This window comes from Anguilla anguilla, chromosome 2, assembly GCF_013347855.1.
Source record: "Anguilla anguilla isolate fAngAng1 chromosome 2, fAngAng1.pri, whole genome shotgun sequence".
Classification (NCBI taxonomy): Eukaryota; Metazoa; Chordata; class Actinopteri; order Anguilliformes; family Anguillidae; genus Anguilla; species Anguilla anguilla.
This window is the reverse complement of record NC_049202.1, coordinates 9,609,940-9,630,269: the sequence shown is the minus strand read 5'-3', so window position 1 is coordinate 9,630,269 and position 20,330 is coordinate 9,609,940. Positions and strand designations below refer to the sequence as shown.

The 20,330-nt window shown below is 44.4% G+C and overlaps 4 protein-coding genes across 15 annotated transcripts in view; 3 read left to right on the top strand and 1 right to left on the bottom strand.

The window, feature by feature from the left end:
• LOC118220683 (glycine N-acyltransferase-like protein 3) overlaps nt 1-4,019 on the top strand; it is a 31,747-nt gene extending 27,728 nt beyond the window's left edge. For 6 of the 11 annotated variants that reach the window (XM_035404751.1, XM_035404758.1, XM_035404755.1 and 3 more), the window contains 4 exons: nt 609-706; nt 899-1,031; nt 2,689-2,815; nt 3,163-4,019. In XM_035404751.1, the coding sequence (XP_035260642.1) occupies nt 609-706; nt 899-1,031; nt 2,689-2,815; nt 3,163-3,565 (761 nt within the window). In that variant the 3' untranslated portion in view covers nt 3,566-4,019. The remainder of the gene's footprint in view (nt 1-608; nt 707-898; nt 1,032-2,688; nt 2,816-3,162) is intronic. The other 5 variants (XM_035404761.1, XM_035404763.1, XM_035404762.1 and 2 more) reach the window with 1 other exon arrangement.
• Nucleotides 4,020-4,115: 96 nt separating this feature from the next.
• On the top strand, nt 4,116-6,985 carry rbbp9 (retinoblastoma binding protein 9). The gene is made up of 5 exons (XM_035404772.1): nt 4,116-4,332; nt 4,650-4,692; nt 4,797-4,902; nt 5,351-5,436; nt 5,961-6,985. The coding sequence occupies exons 1-5, from the start codon at nt 4,237-4,239 to the stop codon at nt 6,182-6,184; spliced, it is 555 nt and encodes a 184-aa protein (XP_035260663.1). The 5' UTR covers nt 4,116-4,236; the 3' UTR covers nt 6,185-6,985.
• A 387-nt stretch (nt 6,986-7,372) lies between these two features.
• Nucleotides 7,373-11,677, bottom strand: polr3f (polymerase (RNA) III (DNA directed) polypeptide F). Its single transcript, XM_035404764.1, has 10 exons — nt 11,625-11,677; nt 11,435-11,490; nt 10,633-10,750; nt 10,364-10,431; nt 10,190-10,257; nt 9,779-9,891; nt 9,329-9,472; nt 8,805-8,912; nt 8,409-8,600; nt 7,373-7,741 (listed from the first exon to the last, which is right to left on the bottom strand). The coding sequence occupies exons 1-10, from the start codon at nt 11,658-11,660 to the stop codon at nt 7,664-7,666; spliced, it is 981 nt and encodes a 326-aa protein (XP_035260655.1). The 5' UTR covers nt 11,661-11,677; the 3' UTR covers nt 7,373-7,663.
• Nucleotides 11,678-11,744: 67 nt separating this feature from the next.
• On the top strand, nt 11,745-20,208 carry dzank1 (double zinc ribbon and ankyrin repeat domains 1). 2 transcript variants are annotated; one of them, XM_035402665.1, is made up of 21 exons: nt 11,745-11,967; nt 12,348-12,483; nt 12,594-12,747; nt 12,952-13,081; nt 13,243-13,327; nt 13,686-13,816; nt 13,913-13,995; nt 14,371-14,488; nt 14,799-14,912; nt 15,105-15,197; nt 15,572-15,688; nt 16,127-16,285; nt 16,433-16,661; nt 16,913-17,016; nt 17,192-17,275; nt 17,438-17,519; nt 17,611-17,702; nt 18,071-18,151; nt 18,758-18,885; nt 19,483-19,557; nt 19,701-20,208. In XM_035402665.1, exons 2-21 carry the CDS (start codon nt 12,375-12,377, stop codon nt 19,867-19,869), a joined length of 2,337 nt encoding a protein of 778 aa, XP_035258556.1. In that variant the 5' UTR covers nt 11,745-11,967; nt 12,348-12,374; the 3' UTR covers nt 19,870-20,208. The 2 variants fall into 2 exon arrangements, with proteins under 2 accessions (XP_035258556.1, XP_035258555.1); XM_035402664.1 differs by having other exon boundaries at nt 18,068-18,151.
• Nucleotides 20,209-20,330: the final 122 nt, after the last annotated feature.

Genomic DNA, 20,330 nt, shown 5'->3' with positions numbered 1-20,330 from the left:
TTAACAAAGACTTTACTAACGGGTAAACAAACAGGGAACAAACAAGGCCACAATGGGCAAAACCACAAACTCAAAAAATAACTAAACAAAGCAGAAAACAAGAGGGACTCACAAATACAGGCAGGGCAGAACACGGTCAGGGCAGAACGCAGGCAGGCAGAGCACAAGGGTAATTCAAACAAACAGGTAGGTCAAACAAATACAAATCAGAAACAAAGCACAAACAGGTAAAAAACACAGGCAGGTACAAAGGGTCTGAAACAGAGATTGGAAACAAACACAAGCAGGCAGGTACATGTAAGTCGGGTAACAAACACAAGCAGGCAGGTACATGGAAGTCTGAACATTCATCAGCAACAAACACAAGGAACCAGCACCCGAGTCAAGGGAACAGAGAACTTAAATAGACAGGGGTAACAAGACACAGGTGAACTCAAAAAGCAATCAAACCAAAAGGAGGGGATAAGACACAGGTGGGAACAATGATGGGATAACGAGACAATGAAACAATCATACAATTAACAGGGGGGGAGCAGGACACAAAACAGAAGTGCCGCCATCTGGCGGCCCAACAAGGGAAACACAGACAGGAAAACAGGACCATGACAGTCTGTATAATATCAACAGAGGAAAACCATATAACTGGGAAGTAATTGCTGATTCCTGGCCAGACTTTAGGGCAATCATCTGTAAGCCAACACCGCAGGTAGGGCCAATCACCCAGTTTTATGAATGAACGAAATGTATAATTTTTTTCTCTGGTATTATTTGTGTTATATGCAGGTTTTGGTTACTTGAATTTTCTTTACATCCAATTGGAGAAAACACTGATGACAGAATTTCAACCATGGTCTCTTGATGCAAAAATGATTGAACCACAGTTGCTTTTATTGTTTAGTCAAGGCAGGATTATCAGGACCGAGAGGGGGATTTAAACATGTGCCACATCTACGCCAAGGACAAGGAGAGCTTGCAAAAACTACTTGGCACCAGTGGCCTTCTTGAATGGAGCCAGTTCACATTATTGGCAGGTGAAAATTACAGTAAACCCCTGATTATAGCATACAGGCTATTACTTCACACTGGGAATAAATGTACAGTGCCATGAAAAAGTCTTTGCCCCCTTCCTGATTTATTCTATTATTGAATATTAGTCACACTGATTGGTTTCATGTCTTTAGACAAAATGTAATATTAGACAAAAGGAAACTGAGTAAACACAAAACACATTCTTAAAATTATTATTTCATTTATTTAGTGAAAAACATTATCAATAAATTGAATAACTGGCAGCAATAACTGCAGCCAAATGCTTCATATAATTTAATATCAATCTTCTACATAGCTGTGGAGGAATTTTAGCCTCTCTTCCTTGCAGAACTGCTTTAATTCAGACAAATTGGTAGGTTTTTGAGCATAAACTGTTTGTTTCAGGTCCTGTTACAGCATCTACGGTGGGTTCAAGTCAGGACTTTGACTTGGCCATTCCAAAGCTTTAATTTTGTTTCTTTTCAGTCATTCAGATGGGTACTTCTGTGTTTTTGACCAATTATGCTTCAGCTTCCGCTCATGGACAGATGATCGTACGTTCTCCTTAAGAATTTTCTGCTGCAGTGCAGATTTCATGATAGTGGCAAGTCATCCAGGTTTCACTTTTGAATCATAAGCGCATGGCATATTATCCCAAAAGGCCTGGTGATCATCCAGGTGCTTTTTTGCAAATGTGAGATGATTGATGTTTCTCATGGTTGGCACTAGTTTCCACCTTGCTACTCTCCCATGAACCCCATTTTTGCCCTGTCTCTTTCTTAACACGGAGTCATGAGCACTGACCTTAGCTGAGGCTAGAAAGGCCTGTATTTCTCTGGATGTTCTTCTGGGATTTTTCGTGATTTCCTGGATGAGTTGTCGCTGCACCCTTGGAGAAATGTTGGCAGGCTGGCCACTCCTGGAAAGGTTCACCACTGTTCTAAGCATTCTCCATTTGAAAATAATAGCTCTCACTATGCTTCGATGGAATCCCAGAGTCTTAGAATGGCTTTGTAACCCTTTCCAGAGTGATATATTTCAACAACTTTTTCCTCATCTCTTCTGGAATTTCCTTTGATTGTGGCATACTCTGCTTATAGAAACTTTGTGGTGACTACTTCACTCTGATGAAAAGATTTGACATGAGTGAGGTTTGGATCCATCGGGGCTGGCTGCAATCAAGCTTGGCTGTGTACAGTCAGCTGAATTTAATTACCAATTAAATTTGGTTAATTGGTTGTGTAATTAAGGGGGCAACTACTTTTTCACATGGGTAATATGGGTGTTTGATAACTTTTTTCATTAAATAAATGAAACAATTTAAAAAATCTGTTTTATGTTTACTCAGTTTACCTTTGTCTAATATTACATTTTGTCTAAAGATATGCAATGCAATAATAAGATAACAGAATGCAAATTCTTTTTCACGGCGCTGTAAGTTTTAGCTGAATTTCAGTGCTATGATCAGTGTGTACTATAAATACTGAGAATCATTGCGACATTCAACATATACAACAGTTGATTTAAAACTCAAGAATCTTTCAGGTTTTGATGGCTGACCTGCTGGATCCAGGCCTCTCCCACTCTGGCTCTGTGTATCGCCAATATTTTACAGGCCTGTCAGTAATTAGGCTTTGTGTTTGTGTGCTTCTGTTAAAGGGGTTGACAGCAAACATCTGGATGCAGTGAAGGAACTTGCAGCTCGGAAAAACACACCAACAAAGATGGGGGTGGGCATGTTTCTGATGACACTTGAGGATGCCAGCCATCTCAAGGACCCAGAAAGGTAGAGAAACTTTAGCGCAACATTGTATGCAAGCTTCACCTTTGCTTCACCTTTTTCTTCCTAGTAATAATGCATGAAATAAAACCACAGACTAAATATCAATAAATATCATATATATAAATCAGTCAGCACATTATCAGTGTTCACACATGCTTCTAATTGTTAGAAATTGGGCTTGTAGCTTAATGGTTGGAGCTCTTTTGCAAGGTGCTTAAACTGAATTGTCCCATTAAATGTCCAGATGTATGAATGGAAATATGTTTAAAGCATATGATAATAAATATCTGAATGCAATTGAATAAAGTTCTTGTCCTGAATAATGATTCGATTTGTCTCTCTGTCACTAGCGATTTAGCAAGCAGGCTAAAGCCGCTCACCACAGCCCATGCTGAGCTGGTCAACAGCAAATGGAAGCATGGGTCCAGCAAGAGCAGCTACAACTCTATAGTGAGCTTCATCTCTAACTACCCCAGTTTGTGCGTGACCGCGGAGGACGGCACACCAGTGTCCTGGCTGCTCCTGAGTCACTACTGCACCCTCTGCCTGCTCTACACCTCACCTGAGCACAGGCGTAAGGGCCACGCCCGGCTGCTGGTCACCACCATGGCCAGGGCACTGCTGGAGCAGGGCCGTCCAGTCTATACTATTGTGGAAGAGGGCAACGACCCGTCCTACAGCCTCTTCACGTCTCTGGGCTTCAGTCACAAGCCAGACTTTTGTCCAGTTTGGTTCCAGCTCAACCCCAGATGAATGTCCCAGGAGCAAGTGCCGATCTCAGACCCTGTTTTTTCATTCCTGGTGCAATTTATTGGTTTTTTTCTTGTAAGTGTACCTACATTTTGCCAGTTTCGCCTCACTGAAATATAAATACTTTTGCAATAGGGGTTTGGCAGGTATAGTAGCACTGTCACATACCTAGTTTTTAGATTTCCGCCTTTGAGGGGGAGGCATTAACTGATATGGCAAACTTGTTCATTCTAATTAACAAATGAATTAATAAATACATTTTAAATGTTGTTTAGTTGAGGAGTTGTAACTGTTTACGACACTTGTGTTCTGTATTCTGAGTTCCGAACATTAAACCAGGGTGTTAGCTGTTAAAACTGTTGGATTCTGAAATAGTTTTAAACAGATTCTCACCTCCCACTTCTCACATACAATTGCAAACTCTGACAGACATAAACAATTAAACAATATTAAATGTCTGTTTATGGTATTTTTTTGATCTAAGACTTCAGTTTGCAGCATTATTTCACTTCTGAAATAATGATTCTTGTAATCAATTCAACGAAGAGCGATGTAACCTCTTGAACACGTGTCACTTGCGAACTATTGTGAACTACAACTCCCACAATGCTTCGTGTCAGTTTGTGGCTCTTTGGTCAGATGATTGTTGCCGAAAAGCAGTAAGTAGGAAGAAAATGCCGCTATGTAAAGCTGTAATTGTTCCTGGAAATGGAGCTGGAAACGTGGAACATTGCAACTGGTATGGATGGGCCAATAAAGAAATAAATAAGGTTAGTTGCATTATACTTACAAAAAACGCCTGCTAGTTTGTCAGCTGTGTCGGTACGACTTAGATCTGTAATGTGCACAGTAAAAAGTGTGTGTGTAGAGATGGGTTGAAACAAACTTTGCAATAACTTCAGAATCTCGTAATTTTCTGTCCATATTTCATTCCGGAGAATTCAGCATGTCAGTCAGGGGCTAGGTCATACAATCTGAGCGTGATAAGTGGTCGAATGCATCAATATGTTTCCACTGCATTGAGACGCTGATGAAAATATAGACAGGTAGGATATGACGCTAATATCTGTCATCGCATTTAACTCAGATTCCAGGTATGACCTGCCTGCTGAAAAACATGCCAGACCCTGGTGAGCATTGTCGTTTTCCTCTTAAGGGCTATAGAATGCTATTTCTGAAGGTTTGCGGATGCAATTGCAGTGTGACAGCAAATGCGCGTTGTCTGTTTCCGCAGTGACGGCCAGGGAGAGCGTCTGGCTGCCCTTCATGGAAGAGGAGCTGCAGTGTGACGAGAATACCGCGATCATCGGCCACAGCTCCGGCGCTGCAGCCGCAATGAGGTACCGCTCTGGCGGAATTGCTGCTCGTGAACATACGCGGATGCTGACGGGGATTGACGAACAAAAAGCATATGTGAGTGGCTGGGGGGGACAGACTGGATTGCTTTGGATCCCCCTGGCCTTGAGTTGGGAAACTTTTGACATGCATCTTCTTGTGAAAACTCATTCATGTAGAGTGAGTTTGCGAAGACTTTAAATCGTATTGCCCCTTTAGTGTACTTTAGTTACTGCGTTTTGAATGCATGCCAGTATTTTACGTTATATGAGCCCACTTACGCCATTCGCTTTTTAAGGGATTGAGAGCATGTACGTGAATGACTGAAGAGCTGAGTACAAGACTCCGAGACTGACATTTTTTAATGTGCTCCTCTTAAGAACTCTCCTAAAACGGTATCCTTTTTGCATGCTTATCTTGAAATGTGTGTATGTGTGTGCGATCTCCATCCAGGTACGCAGAGATGCACAAGGTGCATTCCATTGTGCTGGTGGGCGCTTACATCTCAGACCTGGGCGATGAGAACGAGAGAGAGAGCGGTGAGTCGGATTGCGCCTGGTTTCCAAACTGCATGTTCAGGGGAAATAATCTCTTTTAAGATTTTCCCTTCCACTTAATTTCTTGGAGTCAAAGAATAATTCAAATTGTACCCAGAGATTCCAATCCAGATTAAGAAGCTTTAATAGATGATAACATGGAGATAAATACAGAATCTATGGTTCTATGCAGTACTCTAAAAAAGTGCACTGTCTTCAACGTCATATGGTGCGATACAGTTACACCTGCACCCAGGGTGCGTCTAATGAAGTAGCAGACAGAACAGAAGTAGCATGGACAAGACACGTAGCACAGACAGGACACAGCCTTTGCCTGAGAACCATTGATTAAGCAAGGTCCGTTACATTTTGATAGTATGCCAGGAATATTTTGTGGCAATAACAAAAAGATGCACCTGGTACAATTTGTTTTACAAAAGGCACATAGTAATATTTCCACTAACAGTTAGGACTCTCTGAGCTCAAACCCTGTTTTCTTCCTCACTTGGAATCGTACGGCTGCCCAGGGTACTTCAGCCGGCCCTGGGAGTGGGAGAAGATCCGGGGGAACTGCGGTCACGTCGTGCAGTTCGGCTCCACGGACGACCCCTTCCTGCCCTGGAGCGAGCAGCAGGCGGTGGCCGACGGTCTGCGCGCGCGGCTGCACAAGTACGCCGACCGCGGACACTTCCAGAACTCGTGCTTCCCGGAGCTGCTCGCCACCGTGCACCAGCTCAAGGTGGCCCAGTAAGCGCTAGCACAGATTGTGTAGACTCCCCAGATAACCTACTCCAGCCTCCCGTCTGCAGCTTAACCACTGCCGGTCCCTTTGTTGTTACAGAACAGAACGTCCATTGTCACAGTGTTTGTACTTTGTCAGCGACTTCACGATAATAATGCACAAACAATAGTATAATTCAGAGAGATATCCGGCAGGTATAAGGAATCTACCGCACCATCAAGAGGCCTCTGACTACAGGAGGGCGGGGCCTGATGTCAAACCCCAACCTTTGACATCCTAATCCCCACACGGGTGAGAAAGGTGGAACCGGTTTATAAGCAGTTTCATACTTGCATAACCTCACGTCCTGCAGTCAGATGTACTTGGCACCAACAAGGGACCTAAGTGGGGTGTTTCCATGGTTACATCAAAGATACATGTGGACTAACCAGTACACAAGTGGAATGTGCCATTGGCTGTCATCCAGTGGATTAGAAACACTGAAACTGTACTGAAGTGTTTTGGTTTCATAGCCTTTCACAGACATACTTTTCATCAGACTACACATGGACATTTCAGCAGAGTCCTACTGCTGGTATCTTAGGAATCTTTTTGTTCACTTGACCATTCATGTAACTACCTGAAAATGAATCAACGGCAGCATCCCCTTTTGTCAAATGTCACCATTTGGAGTAGATGGAGTTCGTACCATTTCATATTAAGAGTATTTTATACAAACTGTTGGGAACAAAGGCAGTGTCTGCCAACGGTCTTCATAAGTCTTGCATTGTGGATGCATGTTATTTAAATAAAATAACTACACAATGAAAATGTATAAATAAATTTTATTCTCTAGTTATATTGATACACCACCTCTCTCCCCTCCATATATTAAGGATAATTATAACCCAGGCTTTGTGCAGATGTACAGTAAGCTTTTAAGCTTGCCATTCATATATTACAGAGCACCTCCTTGTATTGTTTGCGGTGGTCGTTTCAGTTGCAGCTTCGTAAAGTAGAAGTTGCTGACTGTACAGGACAAAGTTTATTTAAGGGTCAGGCAGGGAGAAAGTTTCACACTGGTCTCGCCGACAGCAGCACTTAGTCTAGGCAGAACCACAGCTCTTTCACGCGAGAGAAACCGCTACTCTAGGATCATTACCGGCTCTTAGTGTGGCTCGAAGCCACTCCTGGCAGATCAGAACATGGCCGACTCTGTCTGCTCCAAGATTTTTCTTTCATGTGCAAAGTAGTCTTTTCAATTCTTTGGAGAAAACGAAAAGGTCAAACTCCATGTGGAAAACACTGGGAGACGCAGAAGAAAAAAAAAAGGATCCAACCACAAAGACGTAAGGCCACATCACTCCTGGTCAGTTTGACATATTTACAAAGGCTAAATTAGTCACTGTGAAGATGTCTCCCAAAATAAAATGGCGCGTCTACGAGTAAAAAATAAAAATATCAGCTGGCACCATCCCAGTCTTTCATATACTGTGAGAAGTGTTTTGGTCAGAAGTCCAGCCACTCCACCATGTAAATGCAGTTAGAGGGAGAAATCTCACCACCTTCATGGCAGTCGTCAAACACCTGAGAGAGAGAGAGAGCATTCATGTGTCATTTTTAGCACCCAAATTTGACTAAATTTTGTAAGGGGAATCTTAAGAATATACCAAAGCACTAACACCATATTCCATTTCCTAACTGTAGTCCTTTTAAACTTTTAAAATTTTTAGCCTGCTGAAATCTTCTTGGAAAAGAAATAAATAATGGGAACTACTTTAATCATTATCGTACAACGTGGGTAGTTTAGTTGTGGATCATAGTTCACCCAGCACTGATGTGAGGCTGCTGTATATAAAATGAATCCAGAATAACTGGCTGGAATAAAAACTAGGACTGGAATTTTGCACCTGGCTTCAATGAACTCCACAGGGAGTGTGCCAGGGCTAACACACATTCTTTAGGACCCAACTCTGATCCTGGAGATCTTGGCGGAATCATTGCATTGATATAGCACTTTTGCATTACAGTGATGAGTGGGAACTCTCCTCACCCACCACCAATGTGTAGCACCTGGGTCATGCACGGCAGCCATTTTGCACCAGAACGCTCACCGCACTTTAGCTAAGGTGGAGACAGAGAGAACTTTTTCCATCCCATGTGCCAAATTACGGTTGAAATGAAAACCTACAGGACAGCAGGTCTCCAGGAACAGAGCTTTGGAGCCACTGCTGCAGGGAAAAGACAGGCTTACGGGACACAGGCCACAGGGAGTCTTGACCAGGCCCGTGGATTGGATGATGGGATTGACGCCTCTGTAGAGCTTCATCTGCCCGTCCACACTGCCCACGGTCCCCTCTTTGGCGGCGATGATGGTCATCTCCACCTTGCCGTCGTAGATCAGCGTGTTCAGAATGGTCTCGATGTCCTCCATGGAGAGCTCCACCTGGTACGGCACAAAAGATCCGCAGCTCCTCAGAGTGCCGATCTGGCATCAGGTGTTCCACGTCCTTATCCTAACCATATACGTTATGAGCTAAATGGCAAAACTAATCCCAGATCCACATTTAATGGCATTTAACCAGCATTAATGGCATTTACCTTCCCAGAATGGCTGAAGTGGCTAGCTGGCTGATTGACTGACGCTCACCTTGCTGATGCCCAGCTCACAGATGTACTTCCACACTTCATGTGAGGTGGCAAAGGAGCTGTTCCTCTGGACCATGGGGCTCTGCTTACTGTCCCTCGCTGCTTCTGCCTGGAGGGAAACAAGACCACTTCAGACGTGGTTCCTCTTTCTTCCACACAACTACAGACCAACTTGCCATTTTCTAAACCCTTGAGTAGGGGTATCTTAAGGTCGAGAAGATAAATTTTGCATGGCTTATTTCCTAGGAGCCTTGCACTGAAGCTGAATTATATTTGTATACTCGCTCTCAATGAGGCTGATATGTACGGGTTTGTGATGCATGTTAATCTTCAGTTCTCTGCTAGAGTCACATAAAAGCTGACCTTTTTGGAAATAGTTCAATATTGTGCAGTTTCTCTCACTCCTGGAAGGAAAAAGCACTATAGTCGCAAACACTACCATTGCCATAGTAAATGAGAATACATTTTTAAAGAGGTTTCATTCTCGCTGCTGTTCTTTTGGAAACGCCGAGTTACACCCCTCACCTTACTCTGCAGGAATTTGAAGCACTGCTGGTTCAGCACCTCCACGAACTCTGACTCAAAGTCCTGGTCACTGTACCAGGCTCCCCCCGTGACAGAGCGATCGGGCTGCAGGTTGTACAGCATGTAAACCTTCTTCTTAGAGGCCTGGTGGTGGGGGGAGAGGGGGGCATTTAATAAATAGCATTAACATCAACAGTACATGCACCTCTTTCCTCTTTAAATACATGCTGAAATGTTTGTTCACACTGGGCAGGCATTTATAGCACTCACTGTTTAAAAAAAAAAAAATTATCATGATGACCTGAGGAATTGCTGCCCTGACAAAAACGCAGCAAGATTAGAAACCGCTGAATGTTAGTATAGACTCCCCCCTAGTGGCCACAGACAGTAACCGTAATTAATATGGCTGGGCAGGAAGATAAGTTTCTTAAAATCCAAGCGTCCACTTACAGCCACAGACTTGACAGCCTTGATAAGTTTCTTACTCTCCAGGTTCTTCAGGATCTTGTTGATCTCTGTCAGGGGGAGGTTGCTTTTGTACCGGATATCCCTACTCCAGATCCCTATCAGGAACAGAGGGGCAGAATCACAAACTCATTCTAGGCTGCCACGTGCAATGGACAGACTTTTTAATACATGTCAGGGTCTGTTACACTTTAAGCCACTAAAATAAAAATATGAACTGAAATGAATGAGTTGAAATTAATTTCAACTAATTAATTAGTTGCATAGAACATTATTGGCATTTTTCAGTTCATTAACTGAATTTTAATTCATTTTTTGAACTGGAATTGCTTTGACCCCAACCCTGGTTGCAATGTTTTTTCTACTCCATTACAGAAACCTTTGTTTGTGTCTTACCTTTGTTTCCTGCATCTTCAATAACCTGATACACCAGCTTTTCTTGGTTGTCTGATCCCTTCATTTTACTGTGAAAAGCGAATGAATGAAGAAGCTTTTAGACAATTCGATCTCACAGCTTTAGTACAGTGGTGAATACTGAACAGTGTGTTTGAACATGAAGGCCGTGTTCACCTAGCCGTCTGTGTGTCCTTCAGTCGGTACAGCAGTCCGGTGCTGTTCCTTAACAGGTCGAGTTGTCCCTTTACAAACAGAGAAGCAACATAGTTTCCTAAGCAGCTGATGAACTCAGAGCACACAGTTATCCTGGAGGAGAGTATGTAGGGAGAAACAGAACCGGACCACATCATGTGGGATGATTATACAGTACCAAGGAACACAGATTTGTACCACCACATTTAACTTTCTGTGGTTTTATAAACAGAAGGCCGTCTGTGACTCACCACTGACAGCAGTCTGTTGATGGCCATCGCCCTCTGCTGGGCCTCCACGTGAGGCATGTCATTCTGAATAACCTGGTCTGTTATTCCATGTGGAAACTGCTGGCAAAGCTCCTTTATCCTTAAAAGAAGAAGCAAACAGGAGTATCTCAAAAACAAGTGGACACTAACACTGCTGTCACAATGCTCCATAAGTCTAGCTCACAGATTACTGTGTACATTAAGTTTAATGAAGTCTGATACTGTTTTCAATGCTTTATAATGAGAACAGCCCATTAATCCCGTCTATATTCGTAATATTACAATGAGCAATGTGTAAAAATGTTCTGATAAACGGCGAGCCAGAACTTACACTGTGCAAGCCTGAAACCTACTCTTTAGATTTCACACCGCTTGCGTCATTGCTCTTACCAAAGCTTTTGTTGGCATTCTTGTGTTATGACATCTTAACCCTTCGGCATTAGCATAGACTGTATAAAAAATAGGGGTATTAGCCTGGAACTGCTAGCCCTATCACGCTCATCTTGTAAATTTGTTTTATCATAATTTAGAAAATCCAATGCAATTTAAACGTCCTAACCTGGAACACAACCCAAACATGTGACTAAAACAGCCTCATCAGCAACCAATAGTGATGGATTTAACCTCAAACTACACAAAATCCACAGTAATTCCATTGCTTAACAGTGGCTGGTATGTACAAACTCAGCGTATTCAATAAACCGGCTCCAGGTTAGCTAGCAATCTACGGAATTCATCGCGAGTTAATTAGCGAGCTAATCAAAATATTCAGTGTGCAACATACCGATTTTCGATTTCCACGGGATCGGTAGATTCTTTTTTGACCTTCACTTCTGCCATCTTTGAAGAGTAAAGGCAGAGTTATCGATACGTTGTAACTCTATAAAACGATGAGGGCAAACGATAGCTAAACACATATCCAGCTAACGAACGGTAGCCAGTATAATTGTAGCAGCCAAGCAAACCTCATTTACATCAATATTCGCACACGCCAACGTGGGGTCCTTCATCGGTGAGTCGCATCCTATGGGCGTATCTCATTGTAGTAGTCCGATTAATGCCTGTGCACGACGGCGCTGATGCTATGGGAAGCGTAGAGCACCAATAGGCGTTGTTGTAGCGTTGCTTGGTTACGCATACGCTGATTCGATGTGTTGTTACTGTGGTTTAACCTTAGCACGAAATTTCACTACGTGTTTAAACCAAATAAAGGATATGAATAATATTTTAAAACAGGGAATATAATATCGGGGTGTGAGATAATTTTGTCAGCTACCAATACTACCACAAACATTGTTTACCAACTGGAAAATATACGTAAGTATATATAATTTAGCTTCCTGAATAAAAATTTGAGCCCTTTTTGAGGTAGCCTTAGCTATGCTAATGTTACTCAGCTGTATCATAGGTGGGTTGAAGCGTCATGATGTTAAAATAAATAAATAAATAAATAATAATGCATTAATTAATGGAGAATATTCCCATATTGAAATTTTATATTAACAGCTTTTGATAATTGAACCGTTAGCTAATATCACCTGTAACGTCGAAGTTAAAATTTTTTGCACCGATTGAAAGGTGTTAGCTATAAAACATAGTGTAACTCAATATATTGCAAGTTTGCGATTGATATATTATGTTAAATGTGTCTTTAAATGTATGTTTTCACAATATGTTGTGTCTTTAATTCTGCACAGCGCTAATAGCATCAGCTTCCGGTAACCATGACAGCAGGCTCCATATTTGTACCACAAATTATTCCCATTCGAGTACCCCCGCCTGGGAAAGCCAAACATCACATCGACACAACAACGCCTGTAGAAATTAAATCGGGTAAGACTTTCACACACACACACACACACACACACACACAAACTATTAAAACAAAGAAAAGTTGAATAGCAAATAGAGCATAATTGGAAGCGTGACTTTATTTTTAATAGATTCCAAAGATGTGACCGTTTACTACACTGTGGACGGTAGTAAGCCGGAACCTGTGAAGAGACCTGGGTTTGGAGAGAACACCACGCTGAAGTACAAGGGCCCTATTCGCCTGCCTGAGGGGAAGGTGTCCGTCAAAGCGCTAGCTGTTGCCAGGTAGCTCTTAAAATGAGAAAAATGTACATTTATCCTGCCAGAGAAAAGTCACCAGCAACTACCAAAACATATTCTGTTAAATATCAGAGCCTGTCTGTTTAGAGACCACGCTAAGGTGAGCAATGACTATGTGGCAGTAACTGGACTAAAGTAAAGTTAGAGTAGCTGGATGCTGATTAGATCATCTCTGATTGGTGTATGCAGCGATGGCAGAGAGAGTGGCATTGTCACCAAGCTCTTCCTGGTGGACTACGTGCCCACAGAAACTATAGTGTCCACTGAGGACAACGAGGACAACTTCCTGAAGCAGTATGCCCGAGACATGGACAACCAGGTGAGAGAGATAATATACTTCTGTATTTCCTTTTTATTTATAGGTACATCCTGTACTTCCCTCTTTTCTTGTTTTATTGTGAATGCATGCATGTAACTTCACTGCCCATGTTAATGAATGCCCTGGAGTTAAGCTCAGATGTATTATGTGAATGTGCACAGGAATCCCTTGATGGAAGTTCCGCTTTGTTGAATTTGAGTGGCAGTCTCAGGGGTGCATGGGAAGACACCACAAAGAGTTTTCAAGGTACAAAGGTCTATAGGAGCACCCCACATTAAAATCAGTTATTATTGTGTATATAGGAACACCCCACTTTAAAATCACAGTTATTAGTCTGTCTATAGGAACACCCCACTTTAAAATCAGTTATTAGTGTGTCTGTAGGAGCACCCCACTTTAAAATCATAGTTTAAAGTGTGCCTATAGGAGCACCCCACTTTAAAATCACAGTTATTAGTGTGTCTATAGGAACACCCCACTTTAAAATCAGAATTAATAGCATCAAAAGCATAATTAGTTTATTTCTGTGTATAAATTGTATAGTATAATAGGTGTGTGAATAGATGATATAACAGGTCTGTGAATAAACTGTCATCTCTCCCAGGGCTGAAGATTCAGGGCAGTGATTCTCACAGGCCACCCAAGGGTTCCCGTTTCCCCAACAGCCGTCTGGGGACCCCCTCCCCCAAAACAAAGCGTGTCTCCACTCCCACCTCACACCACAGCCAAGAACAGGTAACAGAATTTGGCGGGGCACCACATGATGTCAGACACTCAATGATTTGAACCAATCAAATTGTGGCATTACCTCACGCTTGTTTTTGTGGTCAGAACGAGGCCCAGGGGGACGGTCTACGAAAAAGTCTGACGAGAACAGACATTTCCAGAATACTGAGGGAAACGGACTTCCTGAGGTGAGCGTTCCGAGCAACTGCTGTATGAGAACACCTGGAGCAGGCATCTTACCTGAGAAAGTGAGAGCATTATGCTTTAGTGTTAGCTGGTTAACACTATGAGAGTGTTATACTTTAGTGTCAGGTTGTTAACGTTGTAGAAGAGTGATATACTTTAGTGTTAGCTGGTTAAGTGTGAGAGTGTTATGATTTAGTGTTAGCTGGTTAACATTGTGACAACATTATGCATTAGCGTTAGCTTGCTAACATTGTGAGAACATTATGCTTTTAGTGTTAGCTGGTTAACATTGTGAGAGTGTTATGCATTAGCGTTAGCTTGCTAACATTGTACAAATGTTATACTTTAGAGTTTTTTCTGCTCTTCTCTTTCTCCAGGTGTCCCCAGTGCCTGTCTCCTCGCCCCTCTGACCCTTTCGCCCGGTTCTGCCCCCAGTGTGGTGCTCCAGTACCCCCCATCCCGGAGCAGAGGTTACCCCCCACAGAGGGGGGGCAGGTGTGCAGATCCTCTTCATTGTATCGTTTAATTGCATCGCGTTTTATTGTTTCATTGTGTTAGATTTTGAACTTGAAGAGGATTGTGGCTTGAAGAGTATTCTACTCTACTTTATAAGTCTTATTATTATTATTATTATAATTATTACTACGACTACGAATAAAGTCTGTAGTAAAAAAAAAAACTTTATTGATCCCAGGGGTAACTTCAAAATAAACACAGAATTTTAAACAAACAAGAAGTCATGAAAGAGTTGTTAAGTCATATATTAATTATAATAAGATAATGGTTTATTTTCTAAATATTTCAGATGAGGCTGTGTGTCCACTGCAAAATGGTGGTTCCCCTGAACGCCCCCATCTGTATTGTCTGTGAGGCCCCCATGGCCCCTCACCTCCAGCCTCAAGCCAGCCTGAGACTCAAGGTAAGTCACATCACTTACCATAAGAAGACAAGGTAAATGACATCACTTACCGTGTAAACACGAGGGGAATCACATCACTTACTGTAAAAACACACGGTAAATCACACCACTTACTGTAAAGAAAGCTTTAGTTGGTAGGGCTGAGCCCCCCCTTGCCATGACACGTGTTACTGTTAATCTCCTGTTTCTCAGGACAAGGCGATCTGCCCGTCATGTGGAGCGGGTAACCCTGTGAACCTCACCTACTGTGTCGTCTGTGAGACCAGACTGCCGGACCCGCCCACTGTAAGGAACTGACCAATCAGAGACGTCAGGGTGGTGCTCGGGATGGGTTAAACATGGCAGCCTGTTTTATAAACTGAACCGGTGCTGTGCCGAATGTTCTAATGCAGAGTGATGGTAATATGGCAGCTGATAGGGCAAATCTGTGCAGTGTGACACTGATTTTTAAACATGTCACTCACTGCTTTAGTCACGCCCCGGACACGCCCACCAAGAAGCACCAAACTCAACTCAAAGATTGTTGCAGAATGTTGCAATCCATTTTGAGTGAATATTGTAGTAAAGGCAAACCGTAGCATAGCATCTGGATTTTGAACGCACCCCCTGGACCTTAATTGACATACCTGAATTGACAGTCTGCTTCCTTCTGTGGGCAGGCTAGGGGAGAGCGCGCCCCCCCTTTGCCCATTTCGGACGGAAGGATGATATCCTGCTCCAACTGCTGCAGGGTGAACAACTCCGACGCCCGCTTCTGTGACTGGTGCGGGGCCAAGGTGAGAGATGTTCACCTCAGGTACAGCTCACCTGGAGCCCAGCTCACCTGGAGCACAGCTCACCTGTATTTCAAAATAAAAGAACTGATTAAACCGTGTGTACCATTACTGCATGGCCTTGATTATGTGAGCAGTTTCATACAATGCTGTATTACAGGTGCAGTCACATGCTGTTAAATTTACCATTTTTTATGAATATCGATTATTTTACATGTTTTGAATGAGCCTGGATTGAGCCTGGATTGAGGGAAAGCGTCGGATTGATCATTTCCCTCAATCACACCAATTTTTAAGATTATTTATAAGAAATCCGAGTAAACCCCTTTCACAGGTCAAACCAAAACCTCCGGTTTACAGTCACAACCTCAGTGTGCGAACATGTGTGCAGTGTCACGCAGGAACATGCTGTAAGCGTGTTTTAAGCGTGTTTCTGTACAGCCGGGTCACCCAGCGCTGTACCTGACGTGCTCCTGCTGTGGGGTGAACAATCACCCCTACGCCAACTTCTGTGGGTCCTGTGGGGTGTTCCTGGAGGGGCCCGCGAGACTGGGCCCCAGCGTCCTCCAGACAACAGGGGGCGCTGCCCAGCTGGAACGTGTAAGTCACTGAGGAGTTCTGAGGACCATAGAACCATCAAACAGCCTAACAGCCAAACATCTAAACTTTCATACTGTATGTGTCTGAACAGAATTATGCCCCTTCCTCCTTATTCAAACTCCTTCCCTCTTTACCCCCCCCCCATAGTCTACCTTCCGCTCGGACGGTATTATCTGGCAACCTGTCCCTCAGGCCCCGCCCCTGGCGCCGGCCCCAGCCACGCCCCGCTCTGACCAGCAGACTCAGACAGTTGGGCTGTTCTACCCTTCGGGGGCGGAGCTTCATAAGAAGGGCCAGCAGGTGGCGCTGGAGCTGTCCCAGAAGGAGCAGATGAGGGACCGGAGGCCCCTGCTCACCCCCATCAGCCCGGGCAGAGGTACCCAAACACTGTAGGGGGCGCTATTACGTATAAGGGCAGGGGCGGAAAGTTCCATTCCTGGAGGTTGGTGTTTGTTGTTAGGTTTTTCTTGCTGGAGTTAAACCTGCAGACACTGCGGCCCTCCAGGACTGGAGTTAAACCTGCAGACACTGCAGCCCTCCAGGGCTGAAGTTAAACCAGCAGACACTGCGGCCCTCCAGGACTGGAGTTAAACCTTTTCTGTATTCCATCCTGTATTCCATCCTCAGGTTATTGGAGGAAACAGCTGGATCACATCTGTGCACATCTCCGCAGCTACACACAGAATAACACTGAGTTCAGAACACTGATTGGCGAGCCGCGGATGGGCAAGGTGAGGTCCTGTACACCCCGTCACATCCTACCTGCCTCGCACCACTCTACCTGCCGCTCTACCTGCCCTATGCTGCTCAACCTGCCCCGTGATGCTCTACCTGCCCCATACAAGTCTACCTATGCCACTGAAGCCCTGAAGCTGCTCCAGTGTTTTTGTCCTGATTTTTCCTCAGATGATTTCAGCAGTTGTGCAAGAGGACAACGACAAAGTCAGCTTGAGGATCAATTTTGTCTCAGCGGGATCTGAGAGGTCAAAGGTCAGAGATATTCCGGTATTTTGCATGGGCATCATGTAATCGTGTGTGTGTGTGATCGGTGTGTATGATCAGTCTGTGTGTGTGTGTGGTGTGTGTGAGTGTGACGGTGTATATGATCTGTGTGTGTATGATCTGTGTGTGTTTCTGTTTCCGTTACCTCAGGGAGGGGAGAGGACAATGTCCACTGGCTCGTCGGAGCACCTGCCTCTGAGCGATGTGGCAGAGGGCCTAAGCAGCCTATCAGGTAGCCAGACCAGTGTAGGGGAGGGGCTTTGGGTTAAACAGTGCATGAGACGTGTTTACTGACTTATGCTTGGTCTCATTGTGAATATTAGTGAGCGAGAACAGCGCCCCCCCTGGAGAGTCCAGGAAGGACAGGAAGCAGCGAAGGGCAAACCGGGCCCAGGAGGAGGAGGTGACTCTGCTTGTAAGTGTCCTACGGGCCCCCAACCCTTTAAAATAATATTTTACTGAATATCAGATGCTTTCCACAAATATACACACACTATAGTGAATATCACACACTCTCCATGGACATTCACAGACAGAGTAAGCACGAACACATCTAAGTTGTAGCAATGGGAAGTCTTTCTCATCAATCCACTTTCTCCCATTTGACGTGAATGCGACATATGTCTGTATACGTGTGTGGTGCCTTGTGGGTAATGTATTTTATCCTGAGCTTTCTGCAATCTGCAGGGATACTATGATGTCATTAAAATGTATGGAGGCTATTGAGCGTTAGCAGTGGGTTATGTGTAAATACGGTTCTCCTGGTCTCTGGTTTCCCAGCAGTCCAAAGATGCTCAGCTCCTGGCAGCAGTGGGCCCCGGGGGACTGGGCCAGATATCCACGGTGCAGCAGCTCCTGGATGAAGTAAGAGCCCCAAAGGGGACCCCAAAAACACAACCTCCACAGAAAGGGTTCCACAGGAAAACACAGCCCCCACAGAAAGGGTTCCGCAGGAAAACACAACCCCCACAGAAACGGTTCCACAGGGATGGAGTTTAATGCTTTAAGTTCCCGCTTAAGATCTTACTGATCTCTGTTACAGGAGGAAAATGATGCCAGTAGGGTAAACAAGAACTCATTCTGCAGAGAATGTATCCCAGGAGCAGTTTAGAGAACAGATTGAAAAGGAGACAGTTCCAGGATGAGTAGTCCTCATGGAACATCAGATCAGTGAATGGGCTTTATGCAGATTACACATCTGAACAGAAATGATCACAGAAATCCTGCTTCCTTCCCTTTCAGTAAGATAATGTAGATCCGGCTTGAGCAGACAGGGAAGTGTGAGATCAGGGGTGAGTCCACTTGATTGACAGTTTTCCCAGGGGATCTGTCTCCTTGATTGACACTCCTGCCCGTGGACGTGTCCTGTTTATTGACATGCCCGGATGTGAGCATGTCCTGTTTAATGACATTCCCGGATGTGAGCGTGTCCTGTTTATTGACATTCCCGGATGTGGGCGCGTCCCGCAGGGTGCAGACGCGTCCTGTCGGGGCAGTGACGGACGCCCCGTCCTCACGGTGGCCGTGATGAACCTGCACCACGAGGTCATCCCCCTGCTGGTCCAAAAGGGGGCCGACATCGACCAGCAGTCCGGACCGTGAGTACCCCACGAAAACCCTCTGGGTCCCTAAAGCCATACTTAGTCCACACACCCATTATTTACCCTGTTTATTCCTGGCCTGGGTTGGACAGGGCTGGAGCCTATCCCAGCATAGATTTTGGCAAGAGGCAGTAATACATGCTGGACAGGTCGCTAATCCATTGCAAGGCACACACACCATTCAATGAAACACTCATACCTAATTTAGACTCTGCAATTAGGCTAACCTGCACGTCTTTGGACTGTGGGATGAAACCGGAGTACCCAGGGAAATCCCACATGGACACAGAGAGAACATGCCAACTCCACACAGAAAGACCCCGGTCTGGATCCAAACCCAGCACTGAGGCGACAGTGCTGTATTACACACTGCACCCACTGTCTAATATAGTGCTCATGTAAAAAAAAAAATATAGTGCCCCTGTGGAAAAGAGACCAGAAGCCATAATTATTGTGCCCGTCAATAATTCAGGATTAATTTCTTGCCATTATCACGGTCAGAACGCAAGGCACAGCCCACCTTGGTAAGAGATTCCCAATGCTGTTCCCTCTCTCTCTCTCTCTCCCATCACTCTCTCTGTCTCTCTCTCTCAGGGTGAATAACTCGGCCTTGCATGAGGCAGCTTCTCTAGGGAATCAGGGCCTCCAGTGTGCTGAGGCTCTGCTGGGGTGAGACACACACACACACACACACACACACACATTCCCAGTATGTCAGTAAACACGCTGCATGTGTGTGCGTACATATGTAAGTAAACAGGCTGCACACAGGCGTGCGTGTTTTTACTCTGCGGCCTCTCGCTCTGCTGCAGCTGCAACGCCAGCATCAGGAAGAGGAACGATCGCGGTCAGACCGCGTACGACCTGGCGGTGCGGTCCGGGTGCGACCCGCTGGTGTCCCTGATCGCTGCCCGGATGGGACAGGGCCTGCTGGACAAACTGACCAAGCCCAGGAGCACCGTCAACCTGGACACGTTCTGACCGGGACTCCAGACGGACCGCACGCGAGTGTCGATGTCTGAGAGTAAAATTTGAGATTATAAAGACCCTGCTGATCATGAGCCTGCTCTCCACTGAGAACCTTCACAGGCGTTAAAGTTGCAGCTGAGCGTAGCCCACCAAAGGAGTGCCAGTGTTACTTTCATGAGTGTGGGTGTTGTAGTCGAATAGCTGCAGATAATCACTTCTCTTTTTTCACATTTCACATCTAGTGACATATTTTTGACATGTTTTTGTCAGGTTTTTTTTGCCATTTTTTAAACTCTTTGGTGAAATGATGTTGACACCAATGAGTAACAATAAAGAATACAATGAAGTGTGCTTTCTGTTCACTTCTGACTTCCATTTTGTTAATACTACTGCAGCCTACCATTTTGCATACATGACTAGTTTTTCTAACTCTACATTTCACAAGATATTGCTACATACGTATATGACTAGTC